Source organism: Dysidea avara, chromosome 15 (genome assembly GCF_963678975.1).
Source record: "Dysidea avara chromosome 15, odDysAvar1.4, whole genome shotgun sequence".
In the NCBI taxonomy this organism is placed as follows: Eukaryota; Metazoa; Porifera; class Demospongiae; order Dictyoceratida; family Dysideidae; genus Dysidea; species Dysidea avara.
In genome coordinates, this window is record NC_089286.1 from 8,386,020 (window position 1) to 8,401,402 (window position 15,383).

The 15,383-nt window shown below is 38.4% G+C and overlaps 1 protein-coding gene across 1 annotated transcript; it reads right to left on the reverse strand.

Moving 5' to 3' along the window:
- Nucleotides 1–5,787: 5,787 nt before the first annotated feature.
- Nucleotides 5,788–14,085, reverse strand: LOC136245412 (S-adenosylmethionine-dependent nucleotide dehydratase RSAD2-like). The gene is made up of 5 exons (XM_066036935.1): nt 13,718–14,085; nt 13,252–13,413; nt 10,260–10,489; nt 7,957–8,139; nt 5,788–6,126 (listed from the first exon to the last, which is right to left on the reverse strand). Exons 1-5 carry the CDS (start codon nt 13,986–13,988, stop codon nt 5,962–5,964), a joined length of 1,011 nt encoding a protein of 336 aa, XP_065893007.1. The 5' UTR covers nt 13,989–14,085; the 3' UTR covers nt 5,788–5,961.
- Nucleotides 14,086–15,383: the final 1,298 nt, after the last annotated feature.

Genomic DNA, 15,383 nt, shown 5'->3' on the forward strand with positions numbered 1-15,383 from the left:
ATTTCCGATTAATACAAAGGAGAAATGCAGATGACAACAAATGTTAAAATTAGAATCTACAAAACAAACTATATAACCACAAAGAATAAAATACAACTACAGGGAAAGGGGAAAGTCATCATCACCACCTTGTAGAGCCCAATACCTTAAAATCATTCGAGCACTATTCATCCATAAACAAACAGAAAGTTGTTGCAGCAATATTCTCCTGGCCACTTTCGGTGAAATGCCAATACGGGTGGGTGGTGGTGTGGTCAGCAATAGAATGAAGAACTGACAAAGCAAAAGGTGTCCATATCCAAAAAACTTTCCACAACTAGTGGAATGAAATCACCTCCTGCCTTCTCCACAATAGCAAGGTGCTTCGCGTCCTTAGCCACTTCTTCAGCTGCAGCAACCACCGCAGCACAGGAAGTGGGGAAGAAATATGAGCAGGCTGAGTGGCGCAGCAGACAGAGACATCGAAATAGGCAGGACAACCAAGTTGATAATCAGGATGGAAAATGTCTCCTGGATGTGAACTGTCATCAAAAGAGGCATGTTGCTCTTTAAGAACTCCTGAATGGTCTTGTAATAAGACATGATAAAGGATGTTAATTAAGGCATCATGGCGACGGATTCTCATAGGACCATGAGAACAGCCTAAAAGATGGTCACCAAAGCAATCTATAGAAAAGAGACATGTACACAGTGGGGGAAATGGGAAACAGAGAAACTCCAAGCCATAGACGCAAACCAACAATGAACTCTGGACCAGGGATAGCTAAACCAAGAGAGATTGAAGGAATAGCTTTAAGCCAGCCACTACTGGTACCAGAAGAGTGAGAAAGGGCAGTCAACCGACTGTATACTGCAAGAAGCAAAATAACGATTGGACTGATGTTAATCTAAAAAGGCTTGCAAATCATGTTGTGAAGCTGAAGAAATGGGATTGTCAGAGAACATTGCAGCAGCAACATCTTCATCAGGAAAATGAAGCTGATCTGAAACAATAAACAGAAGTCTAGAAGCTAAATCACAGATGCTATTGCATGAATGAACCCAAAAAAAAGCAGCTGTAGCAGACTGGGTGGATTCTCGTAAACCTAAACCACCTAGGCAGAAAGGCAAGCTGGCTTGGCACCAAGATGGATCAGAAAGACTGCAATTCATAATACGTCTGAGAAAGCTGCGAAGGTTAAGGTCAAAAATTGACAAAGAAATGGTTGTAGCACAGAAGAAGGGACAGTTCTAATTAGGTGGATAATCTTGCAGCTGCTGAGACAATTTTGCAGAAGATAAAGTTCCATTTGAGGGTCTTCCAAAAGAGCAGGATTGAGGTCACTTTATCTATATGACAACATAAAAACTCACAGAAAACATTGTCATCCCAAAGTGCAGATCCTAATAGCTCTATACCAGCAATCCGCTTGATATTGGGAGGAAATTCAGGAAAAGAATCACCAGAAAGCCAAAACAGTTCACATTTTGATAAATTCAATGAAGACCAAACTCAGATCCTCATGAAATAAAGTGAGACAAGAGTTTGTAAAGAGGATTGCTTGCCCACAAAAGTTCCATCATCCATCATATCAGTTTCATCATTTCTGATTAATTAGTAGTCGGAAATATATACTGCAGCTACCACTTGTATGAACACTGTCAATATCAATGGTAATATATGACCAGATGTGTGAAAAAAGGTCTTATAGCCTTTCCAATTGTATGCACTAATCCATAACTTGACTTGTACATGTGAATATGGCAACAGCCTGAAATTTAGTCACTTTACACTAGCTCCTAGCATAGCACTATTCCTGAATGTAATTTTAACTGTTTAAGACAATAGGTTAAACGCATGATGAATTATGAGTCATCAAACTTGGAAATTTGGAAAGGCTATAAGACCCCTTTTCGCAGATCCAGTCACATATACTACTAGTAGTCATTGAAGGAAACATTGCACTCTGGAAGCCACATCATAGACAAATTACATTGTCACAGTCTAATCATGCAACATTCCACTGCCTTACTAAACGAAAATGTGGCCCAGGTTGTGGCCGGGCTTCTTAGTAACACAGAATTTGCAATGGCTTTGCTTAACCAGTTGACCCTTTGTGTGGGCAGTGGCTTTATGTTAACATGAAGGAAGGACCAGTGCAAATGTACGCATGAGTGTACTGTCTCCTGCCCTGCATGATCAGTCTACAGGTCTAGAGTATGTTGTTGTATAGTGTCACCACTGGGGGGGTATCACTACTGTAACTAGGCCGAGCTAGGCATTCCTGGGCATTCCAGTCCAGATTTGTAAATTTTGAAAACATAGACCTTTATGTTGGGTTGGAATTGGCTACTTGGCATGCATGCACAGTACAAAACTGTAGAATGTTTTCTCCGGGACTACCCATACATTTTAAAGGTAAATTGAATTAGGAGAGCCATCTATTTATTTACTATGGAAAAAAAAGAATTTGATTTGCAGATGTTAGCTTGCTACAATGATTTGATTAATGAGTCTATAATAATGTTAGTAATTTATCAATATGTAAGTTCAGATCATCATGTTCAACTATTGCTGTAGATAAGTGATTCCATTCTTTAAGTGTTTTTGAGTAGAAGCTCTGCTACAGTGGAAGAATATGGTATTAAATTCAGGGGCGGTTTTAGGGGGGTTTCCGGAAACCCCTTTGGTGTTGGGCTGACTTCAGAACTGCTGTCCAGCCATTTGGCAGCTATCTATTAGCTAATATTATACTGATTCTTTACTGTAGCACCCCGTAGAATATAACATATGAATCATCATAGGAAGTGGAAACAAGGGGAGGGTAGGGGAGCCATGGCCCCCCACTTTTACAGGACAATGCTTGCAAGACAAGATCGAGATACTCTAATAGAGCAGTCAGCAATTCTAATAGAACAGTCAATCACTCTAATAGAACAGTCACTTGTATAATGTCTTTTGAAGACTCTAAGTAGAAACATAGTAAAACACCCTATCAGAGCAAGTCTCCAGACCCTGATGAATACCATTCAAATCTGCTAGCTATATGCTTAAATCTCCGCTGTTTCAATTTCATTGCCAAAGTTGACCCCCACCTTTTGGCTTGCTCCACTGCCCCTGATTATACTCACCAATACCCATCTGCTGACTGATGCTATCACTGTTCTTGCAGGAAAACTTAAGAATCATATCCAAGTGAAAAAATGATATTTCTAATTGATGCCCATCACTTAATTATTATATTTTGCAGGTGGCCAACAACTGATTTTTAAGGAAAGTTTCTTGTTGCTTGTAGTAAACCCTCCAGAACAAACAGAACTGAGAAGGTGACTCTGATGGTACTTCAGTTAGCTAGCTAGCTACTCAGAAAGAGATCAGCATGACTACTTAAATGTGTGGCTAACTTGTCTGACAATTTCATAAAAATAATGATATCATTGCTGATAAACAACTTTAAAAACTTGACATTTGCCATGCAAGTAAGTTCAAACCGAATAAAATTTATGCATACCCATAAAACCATCTTGTAATTATTCTGTGGATGCAGAATAGCTACTGAGCTATTTTCATGGATGATAGTGAGCAATAACTGTTGTGTAGTATAGCTATAACACATCAAAGTTTTATTAAATATTAAACATTGTAATTATTAAAACCTTGTCAGCATCTGGGGGTTGACCCCTGTGATGAGTCTTACTACCACTGGAAATCCTTTCCTGAAAATCCTAGATCCACCCCTGGGTATGATACAGTGTAAGGGTAATACTGTCTGGTGTGTCTTGTTTGGGGGAGATAATACTGTGGGATTTCAAGTGCATAGTCATGGTGTAGGATTTAATTAAGTTATGCAAGACTGAAATATGAGTGTAATGCATATCAAGTTAACATACACTTAATCAGTTAATAAATGTAGGAGTTTCTTCTGGCAGAGAGTTCTATAGTCGAATAGGTGTGGGTAAAAAGGAGTAATAGTAGGTGTTTCTTTCAGCAGGAATAGCCATAAATCTCTTTTGATAACCTCTTGTCCTAGTAACTGCCGGGACTGTCTTGAAATTGCAGTTGCTCAGTTCTAGCAAGTTTTTTGCATATAATGAAAGTAACTTCAGGGTTTATTGGATCTCAGCGATATTTGTATATTTAGTGATATTTGTATTGTATGCTAGTGATATTTTAATACTCATGTATAGGCAAGTGGCAGTTCTAAATTGAAGTGGTAGGCAATCCCAGATGTGGGGCGGGGTCTGGAGGCTGTCAGACCCCGAAGTACATGTACTCAGGAAATCATTGGCACAAAAGTTTCAGATTGAGATACTCTAATAGAGCAGTCAACCATCCTAATAGACCAGTCACATTTTAAAACTGTAACTACATGAGTAGCTACTGAATTCTTGAAATCTAAAAATTTTCCTGGGTGACCCTTCCAGAATGACATCCATGTCTGTTCCCCATGCACTCCTTTACTCTTTGGCTTGCCCCATTGCCCCTATATAGCTTGATACTGATGCTGTGCAAGTACAAGCAACCATATGGCAACAACTTCTCAACATATGTTGAGAATATCAGCTTTTAAAAGATCTACGTGGAAGTTGCTACCAGATTCAATTTCAGCTGCATCATTTTTTCAAAATGCTCTAGATTTAGCATGCATGCTATGATTGTGGAATTTGGAGACTAGTCATCAAAATTCCTGGAGCCACCCATGATCTAACTGGAAGTATGTTGTATATTTTATGTTATACATTAGTTATGAGTGCATTGGAAGAAGGGCCAATGCTCTACCATTTGGCTGTGATGTCACACACATGTACGCACAATCACTATGAATCATAACATTTAGGGATGTGTATTTCTACTACCTAATTAATAGCATTAATGATGTCTTCACAAATTAATGTTAGTAATTTATGATCTCAACTGTCTTCCTTAGTTTGGTATGTACTTGTATGATTTATATATTTCAAAGTTGCTGAATACAGCTCAGTACTGTCGGTTTACATTATATGTACTGTTAGTAGCATCATGTGTAGTACATAAATCAACAGTTAATGCTATTACAAATAACCAATCTATGGCCTGATGTCCAAGTATTATAGGAAGTATGTGTGACCTGTTTTGTCAATGAGAGTTGTTCAGTGTTTGTGGCAATCCTATATTATGTTAGCATTGGTAGTTAGAGTATTTGATGCTACAGGTCAAGAGGATGAATTTTTACACAAGATTGTTAACCTGATGTTCAGTAGCTGTATAAATGTTGTCAATTTCGTTACTAACATGACTTCTGGTAGGTGAATCTCATGTACTATATGACCTGAACCATTTTTTTGTCACTATAAGCATTTCCTGTCTTCACCAACCATATAAATCTTCACTGGTAAGCAATATGGTTAAGAGTGGACCATGTCACTAATAGTCAGGTGCTGTCAGGTCAGGAGTAGTGTCTAGTGTTTGCAGAATTCTCATGTTGATTGTGTTGATGCCTGAGTAATCATCATAATACTATTAGTCAGGAGATCCAGGGTGAGGAACACAAGTAGGCTAAGTTGAGGGAGAGTAGATTCTTTTTTGATAGTTGCTGTATTTTTTAAGCAGCAAATAATCACCTCTTAGTCTTGTCTCACTGTTGATTGTTACCATTTTGGCCTTTGAAAAGCTGATAGAAAGGCTATGAATGGCTGGTAGGATAACACTTCATATAGCTAACTAGTTAATATAATTATTTTGATCTCACAATTGGAACAGATCCTATCCTAATTCATTCATTGAATGCATGACCCAGCATGCATGTTCATGCAAGAGGTACACACATGTAACACTCCAGAATAAAAATTTATAAAAATATATAATAAAATATTTGAATTCCTATATACAAACCTTAAAACAAAAAGCCCCACAAAATCCCTGTTTGTCTTAACACACACCTTATCGCCTACCTCCAACTAAAAGTCTACTTATTTTTCTGACAGAGATGATACTTCTTAATGCTACCAATCTAGTTTCATATCAGCCTTGCTCCAGAGATAACGTCCACCCCTCTTCTTAAACATGGCTTCATCAAAACCACTAAACTTCATGGCTTCAGTTACTCCAACATCAAGGATTGACTTAGACGGGTCTTTCCTTCCTTTTGTACAATCGAGAAATCTCATCTGGAAGAAGATACAGTATAGAGGAATTAATTATAATAATATGTGACTACATGAATTATCTGAATGTATGTAGTTCATATTGTATAAGTTATCATTGTACAAGTAGAAGGAAAAATTAAGTTGGATTAGAGATAAAAGTAAGGGAATAGCTAAGAAGTTGTGAAACAAGAGAGGTTCTCTATATGTGAGTGGACAGGTATAGACTGAAGTAGGGATTAAATATCCATATATCTGCAGGTCAGTGCTAAGCCATACCAGTTTTGCACAGCTTGGCTGTTTTTTTTTGTGTGAGGACCAAAACCAGCCTATGGCTGACTTTGAGGTTTGTTTTTACTCACATTTCTTCTTTTCTATATAGGCACAATGGTGAATACTGAAGACAGACTTGTATATGTATTGTATTGCAAGTTTTACTCAATATTATTGTACTAATAGAGCGCACTTTTTTTTGAAAACTTCTAATAGAATGCACAGAGAATGTTCTAGAATTTCCATTGGTAGATTTATGAAAATATAAACTTTTACCAATAAGCAGATTTAAATAGTAAGTAAAAATTAAGAGCCAGTGGTTCAGTGGTTAAGGATGTGGATGTTAGGTATGGAGGTCCCTGGTTTTAACCCTGGCAAAAAAAAATTTCGAATCCTGCAGTGACTGCTTTATTAGAGTATCTTGATTCCACTTGTTTATTTTTTGTTTTATAACTTTGTAACTCCATTGTTTTTCAAACCATCAAAAGGCACTCCTACGATGATCAGCCTAAGTACACACCGATTTTCAAGTTATTCCCATGCTCGGTTTACCCTGTAGCCGTGACAAAAGTTTAACCTTTATTATGTGAATAAACGTTCATTACTCCATGCAGATTCATAGCAAACTTAGAATGTCAATTCACCTTTATGCACTCTTCATTTGCACTGAAGTTCGTGGAAATCGAGTTAGATGTTTGCAATTTATAACAGTTTTGCAAAGTGTGCGAAAAGAAATTAAAGTCCCCATAGACCCCCTATGGCTTAAGAAGAAATAACGAAGAAAAGAAAATGAAAATTTGAATGTCCATATCTTGCAAACGGCTGGTACAAATTTAATCAAATTTTCTGTGCGGCCTACCGTACCTGGCAGACAGCTATAATGCAAAAATGATGTGCTTTGGAGAAGCTATATGCATGCATGAAAATGCTGTTTTCTTTCTTCCTGTTAATATACCCACGGTGTGGTGTACTGGCTTTCTCAACCGCACAACACACTACCGTGTGTCTTGATACCATGAGTAAGGGTATAGGGTCAGCAATAACAGAAACACTAAACATAGATGAGACAGGTGATGGAAAGCACAAAACCAAAATACAGTACCACCCTTCCAGATACCATGAAGTCAGTAAAATCATACATTTACTTGTACACTGAGACTATGACATATTGTATGAGTACAACCAACAATTTGTGAGGTATCAGGGATATGCACTTTGGTACCTATATCAGCAGGTTTTTGTTATATTTGCTAAGTGAACAAACGAGAGTGATATCACTGATAGCTCAGTGGATCATCATCATAAAGTTGAGCTGTTTGGTAAATGAAGTCTTATATTTCAACAATTTCTTCAATAAAACACACTATTGATAATAAAATGCTCTAATAAACAGTCACATCTACTGTGTGTATCTCACACAGCTACGTGCAATTTTGAGATGAAAGTACTGCAGTTATATAATGGAGAATCTACCCCCCACTCTTGAAGCTCTGGATGTTAAATTGTTAATAACCATGCTGGCATTCTACTATTAAGCAAACTAGTAACTTAGTACAACATAGTCCCACATTTTATACTCACATATTCATCCAAAATCAGATAAGAATCTTTCATTGCGGTATTCGACTCTGGTACAAGTTGTGGAACTGATTTGTGTCGCTGAATGAAGCTGTCAAACTGTTCATTACTAATAACAAATCCTTCTGCATTCCTCTTAGCATCTGGACCAACATTTTCACCACCAATGAGCAAACATTGAAACACCTATTGATGTAGGCAGTAATAATGCTTGATGAAATAAAAGATAGTAGGTACAACAATTTGTATATACAGTGTACAAAAAGTCATATACATCGTGTAGTGGAGTTTTTTTTTTTTTAAGGGGGAAAAGTTTTGAGGTTTTTGCATATTGACAACTAATCGCAAATATTTTTCTTTCTAAATATTTGCTCATGTCACAATAAACATGTGAAAGAAGATGATGTGTTGCTACCAAATCCCAGCAGTTTATTGGTTGCAACAGTACCACCATCTTTTAGAATCATTGTTGTTAGCTAGTGTATATGTACCATTCGATGAATACTGCTATGGCAAAACTGAGGAAAAATTGAGGGGAGGATTGTTCTGAGACATGTGGGAAAACTACCATTGTGTCATCTTTTACCATCATCACAGCCACGGCCACAGCATAACTCTTGGCATAACTATCAAAGATCTCTTACTGATGATCCAATCACAGCATCCCAATGTCTTTGAAATGTGATACGCCAGAACAAACATCTCCACTTCTATGATGCACAACAAATATGTGAAAATTTCCTCCCTCGAAAATTGGGTAGAAGGTAATTTGTGTCCCCTCAGATTGTGACAATTCGACTTAAAAAACCCGCTCTTCAGCTATATAATGTACAATGTAAATAAGTATATTATATACCATGAAACTTCAAACCGCCTGCGGTTAGGTAAGTATCATACAGTACAGTAGTACAGTATATTAGGGATCACAGGGGTTTGGGTTTTTTCTGGCCAAAAATATCACCCAAAAACCAGCTTCACAATACCATCCTGGCACCATGGCAACATTGGTTAGGTACAACCAAGCCCTCAGTACAACCCTAAATGCTTCCAATAGATAGCTACAATTTTTTTAATGTAATTTTCTACTGACGGACTAACTGCCTGCCTGCCTGCCTGCCTGCCTGCCTGCCTGCCTGCCTGCCTGCCTGCCTGCCTGCCTGCCTGCCTGCCTGCCTGCCTGCCTGCCTGCCTGCCTGCCTGCCTGCCTGCCTGCCTGCCTGCCTGCCTGCCTGATGTCTTCAGACAAGCGTAACTTGACAATGGCTAAGGCTACAGGCTTGATTTTTTCACTGTTTGATGTCGTTTCGTCCCGAGACATGCCTTTTGGCATACCGCAGTACGTACAATGCATGCATCATGGACTTACCTTTGTTGTCCTCCTTTGTGTCCCATTTCTTTTTGCTGACAGCCCAAGGTGTCGATTTGCGGTAGTACAATGTAGAGCTTCCCTACGTTTGCAAACGGGAATCTTCCGTATTTTCCATGGTGACTGGATTGATTGCAGAGGTACTTCTAATACTGTTCTTTATTTGTAACGCTGTGTAATGGGTTGAAAATTGGTGAAAGCAAAGCGTAATGGCCACTTCAATTCACTTTCGAGTCAGTAATTGATAGCCAGTTGGGGTGGTCGAATTATCCGTATTTTTTGTGGTGACTGGATTGATTGCAGAGGCACTTCTCCTACTGTTCTTTGTTTGTAGTACTGCGTAATGGACTGGACATAGCTGAAAGCAAAGTGTAATGGCCACTTCACTTTTATAGAAATATTTCAGGTCTCGGATAATGGGTGGCAGCAAATAACGTTGCTCCTACGTTTGTCGATATGAACAGACAAGTTCTAGAAATATGTTTATTAAATCCCACAATCGATCGTCCGCTGATATCGCTAGTAGTATACCAAACTATGATGAATTACATGCAGGTTCATTTGTTAACTTAGTTTGTGTGTGTGTGTGTGTGTGTGTGTGTGTGTGTGTGTGTGTGTGTGTATGGTATGTTAGTATTTCGCGTAGTAGTCTGTGTACTGCACTTGTATACAGCCCTCTTCTTCAGTCACCAGAAATTTATTGGTGATAAATTCCTTGGCAAAATTACATATAGGATTGATTTAATTGTTAGTTTTGTTGGCCTAAATAGGCAGGTAGCAGCATTGCATAGTAAATCTACTGTATAAACTTCCCTCATGAGGGTCATGGGTATTGTTTAGTATTAAAAAAAGCAGTCTTTCTATACAGAGAACTGGTTCCAATAAATTCAGTGTCTGTGTTGTGTGTTATCTCAGGGAAGCAGTGATGATATTTCCTCACCTTCCAACGCACTGGATTCAACTGGAGTATCTCTTGAGACATATCTTCCTCCCAGTTATGAACATTAACTACACTGTTGATCTTGAAGGCCACCTGGTAGGTCTGACACCACTGCTGAATGTTGAAGAGTGAATTGAGATGATGAATATTCTTTTGATGTCGTCCAATCACTCTGTTAGTTTCCTCATTGAAACTGTCACAAGATATCGCCAAGATGTCCAAGTATTCACCTAAGAACAAGTGTACATGTAGTTTCATGGAAAGCGAATACAATGTGAAGTTGTGTAAATGAAGCCACAATGATAGAACATGAACAATACACATTGAAACCTGGTATCATTGGAAAGCGTTTGCATGAATTATATGTACACGTATATCAATACCATAGACAAAAATGTACCTACAAAATTAGGGGATTTATCAAATATGCCTATATAATTCTTTCAGTTGTGTATATACATTGTGTATATATACAAGTCTGTTTACTTCATTATGGACAAAAGTAGCTTCAATCAAACTGGTGTCAGATGATTAACCTACTGTACTGATTGTTCTTATATCTTATAGAGGGACATCTTTTTGAGTGTGGTTTTGTTTGCATGTGTGTGTGCAGACATTACCCACACATGCATAGATGCACATGTACGCACACATGCACTTTACCTTATCCCAACCTCCCATGGACTAGCCAGGAGACATTGAATAACTCATTTACACAACTGCATGTTTATATTTCTGTCAGATGAGCAATAAAATATGTTTGAGTAATGCCCTGTTGTTTTCTAGCAAAACAAGGACGGCTACCCCTGGTCCCCACCACATGGTCAGAGACAGGAGTAATGTTTTGTGAGTTCTTGTATTTACAGGCTTAGTCTTCTCACAGGCTCCTATAGTGGGATAGCATCTCAAAAAGAAGAGGAGGTAATGTGATGTACCCAACAATATTACCCATCAACATTACAGGCCATATGCGTGTTAACACTCTATTGTCATGAATTTTCAGATACTCTGTGTCTAAGAGGGAAAGTGAGTCACAGTTTGTGAATGAAGATATTTCCCTCTACATTAGCTATAGTATTGAGCTGATTCCTAAAAAAAAACAGTTAATAACTATAGTGCTGCTTGACTGCTGAAATCTTTTATTAAAACATGTGAAATTTTACTATGACTAATCAAAGTTTTCAGTTTTAGGGAGTTAATAAAAGTGCATTGTCTGATATGATCCTTTCCCAAACTTGTAATGGGGAGCCTGTATTCCGCGGAATACGGAATAGCAGAATTACGGAATAAGCGAAAATCACATTCTAAATATTTTGTTATTGTTTATAGCCTCTGTAACACTTTAATATACATACCTCACCTCGTAGAGAACACAATCATGATGGCACCGATCCTCGGGGCGATCTTTAAATAGGATATGTACAAAGATATTCACTCTAGAACAATCTAATTAAGCTAAACTACTGTTAAATACACTTCACTACATAATCGCTAGAAAACTAGAAGTGCTTACTTGCTCATACCAGCTGTCACACACAAGCAGCTAGCTAGCTAACTGGCCGAAAAGTTTAGGACAAAACAATCCACCCCCTAGGTAGCTACCCTGCATGCATGGAATAATCTGACCTTTCTTATAACTCTGTTACCATTTCCTAAAGTGTTTCAAATAAATTCGGAGGATAATACTGCTTTCAGCTCCCAACATCAGAGCTCCAACCTCGGCTCTAACACTTCGTATATAACTCTAATAAATTCGGGCATTTACTCGTGTGTGACAGCTGTATGAGTAAGTATAGCACAAAGAACTTCTAGTTTTCTAGCAATTGTGTAGTGAAGTGTATTTGATGGTAGTTTAGCTTAGTTAGATTGTTCTAGAGTGAATATCTTTGTACATATCCTATTTAAAGATCGCCCCGAGGATCAGTGCCATCGTGATTGTGTTCTCTACGAGGTGAGGAATGTATATTAAAATGTTATAGAGGTTATAAACAATAACAAAATATTTAGAATGTGATTTTCGCTTATTCCGTTATTCCGCGGAATACAGGCTCCCCTTGTAATGGCACCAAACTACACATGTCTGTTCATGACACCTTCACTATGATCTCTATAAGTTGTTCCTAAAATGTTATTTTTCTTGAGAGAAAAAAGTCACTTTTCTTTTTTTAAAGCTGTTTTGCTCAACATGAACATGCTGTGCAGCAGAACTACAAACGTTTACTAGTGTGGTGCATGTCAATACTGACCCCAAAACCATAAATATTAATGTTCATATGCATACTCCTACTATACAGTAATCACATTACAATGAAACATAAAAGGAGACATCTATCAATGTACTTTACCTATGGCCTCCATTATTCCAACAAGAGTCAAGTAACAGTGTACACATGTACATAACATTCCTGTGTATTAGTGTATGGCTGGCTATTTCTTAATTACATAAAATATAGTAATTTTCTGGATTGAATGAAGCATGGGAGGTTGGTACATTTATCTTATCAATTATTTACATTCTGCATGCATACAAGCAGATAACCCGAGATTATAAAGAAGGCATGAGGAAGCAGGCCTATAGCAAGTGTTTTTTTTAACCCATAATATAACATAAAACAAATCAACTTATACTATAAAAGACAAAACTTTGAATTGAATAACTTTATTCGCTAATCAGCTATTCAGTATATTGCTCTGTATTAGCTGTATGGTAAATTCGCCAAACTTTTCTCTGCCAACCTACTTCGCATGCAAATTTAAACTTTCGTCATTTACGGTAAATCAAAGTAGACCAAATATTGAAAGCTATTTTCCATTTTTAGTAAAGAAAAGGTTGAGAACATTTAATGTTACCTCGGTCAAATACATGAAAGCCATGGCTCTATATTACATAAATGAGCTGGCCAATTTGTGTCTTGTCTATCTAAACTTTTCTGTCTGCAAATCCAAATAAGACAGACATGTTCCACATACAGCAAGATAACAGCATTCCTACCATTTTCTTGGAACCATTCCTCAGTTATCAGGCTGCCATTACTGACAATGGTCACACTTGGCAGGCACAGCTCTTTCTTACAATAACGGACAAGTTCTCCAAGGTATCTGCCTCTATCCTTAATGAATGGCTCTCCACCACTGAAATTAATTTTCTCCATACCTGGACAAAAGAAATATCTGCTGACCAATATGGATAATTATTTGCTATTATTAGAAGCCACAAGGTAGTTTAAATAAGGATAGGGAGTTTCCCCAAAACACCAAAATGCTGACGTGTAACAATAACTATGCCATGAAGCTGCTCTAGCTGCAATGCAGTTACTTGATATACAAGCTAAATCACAACAATACATTGTTAATACAACTTTGCACAATCACTTGGGTACTCGTTTCTAGGCTACGGCACATACGCGTATAGCTATTTTATAAAGGTAACCATAGCTACTACACAATACCGGCCATACCTGCTTCTTTGAGCATTTTCAGCCCGCGCTTTGCTTCATCTATAGGTAGTACGAAGCTAGTTTTGGCAGTATGAAAACAAAATCCACATTGATAGTTGCACTGTCTCGTAAAGTGGTAGTTCACGCTAAGTGGGACGGTACCCCTCTGTTCTCGCCTCTGCTGGTCTTGTCGAAACTTCCATCTCAGTAAAAACGCCAGGACAGAGAGTGACCCAACAACTATAGTGGTTCCAACTGTTAATATATCTCGTTCACTATCACCGTAAGCCATCCCGCTCGCCACTCGCGTCCTCGCTCGCGTCACACTATTATAGTGTGATTTTTAGGTTCACGTGACCGTGAGTAGTAGCACTCCGCTACATATTCCGAGAATTTTCGAATACTACTAATAAAGGGTGTTGTCGGGCTTCTCGGTAAAACTGAATTCGTGTTATTACTCAATACTTTGTACGTTTACTACTCTATGGATTTTGTAGTCATAATTGTTATTATTAGCTAGAACTTTACAGTGACCAGCACTGAAGGTGATTTGCTGAACTGGATCAAGGTTTTTTTAACTTGTTGGTTGCCTGTTATTTCAGGAGTGCCCTATCTTGGGCCCACTGTTGTTTATTTTATATGTGATATAAAATCTGTGATCTCCCACTCCTATCTAAAGATGTTCGCTGATGATCTTACTTTGTATCGGAACATTGCCAGTGTGAGTGATTGCGAGTTGTCAAGTTACAATGGGATCTTAGGAGGATATATGAGTGGACCTTGACTTGGTTGTTATGCACTTGTCAATTTCATGCCCCACCCCCGGGGAGGGTGGGGGAATACAGGGGATTTGACAAATCGTGATGTCAAATTCCCCACTACTGGGGCAAAATCGGCTGTCAAATCCCCACTATGTCCCCACCCCCATAGTAGGGGATTTTACAACACCTCAAGGATGACTAAGCGCATATTTCATGCATGCAACTAGTGATAAACCTGCCCTGTAGCTATAGTAAAATTATAGCAAGTGCGATTTTATTGTTTAGAAATGCAACTACCGAAAATCGGTCAGTGAATTGGACAACTGTCAATTGCCCCAGGGGTGGGGACAAGAAGCAATGTCAAATCCCCACCTGGGGTGTGGGGACGCCCGGGGGTGGGGCATGAAATTGACAAGTGCATTACGACTAAATCCACTCAAGTGTGAAGCCTTGAACATTACCAGCAAGCGCTGTCCTTTACATTTTAATTACTATATTGGATCTCATTTGATAAGCTGGGTTCAAAAAGTGAAGTAGCTAGCTGTCTTGGTGTTTTTGTACCTTCAAAATTGAACTGGTCCGACCATTGCAAATATTGCATGCATAAGGCTACGGTTTGTCTCAATCATCTCCGTCTTATTATGTTAAGTTTGGTGCTTCATTTTCAGCTAAGAACATTGCGTACAAGTGCCTTGTGAGACCCCATCTTGAATATTCCTGTCCTGTTTGGTCTCCCTTTACTTCTTCTAACATTAATTAGATTGAATCAGTGCAGAGCAGTACGCTGGATCTGTAGCACCTGGAATCCACAATCACATCAGTGGTCCAAATCATTGGATGACTAGTGAATTGCAATGGCCATCCCTGCAGTCTAGATGGCAATCCTTGTTACTGTCAATTTTGTATGATATTTGGAAGGGGCGTAC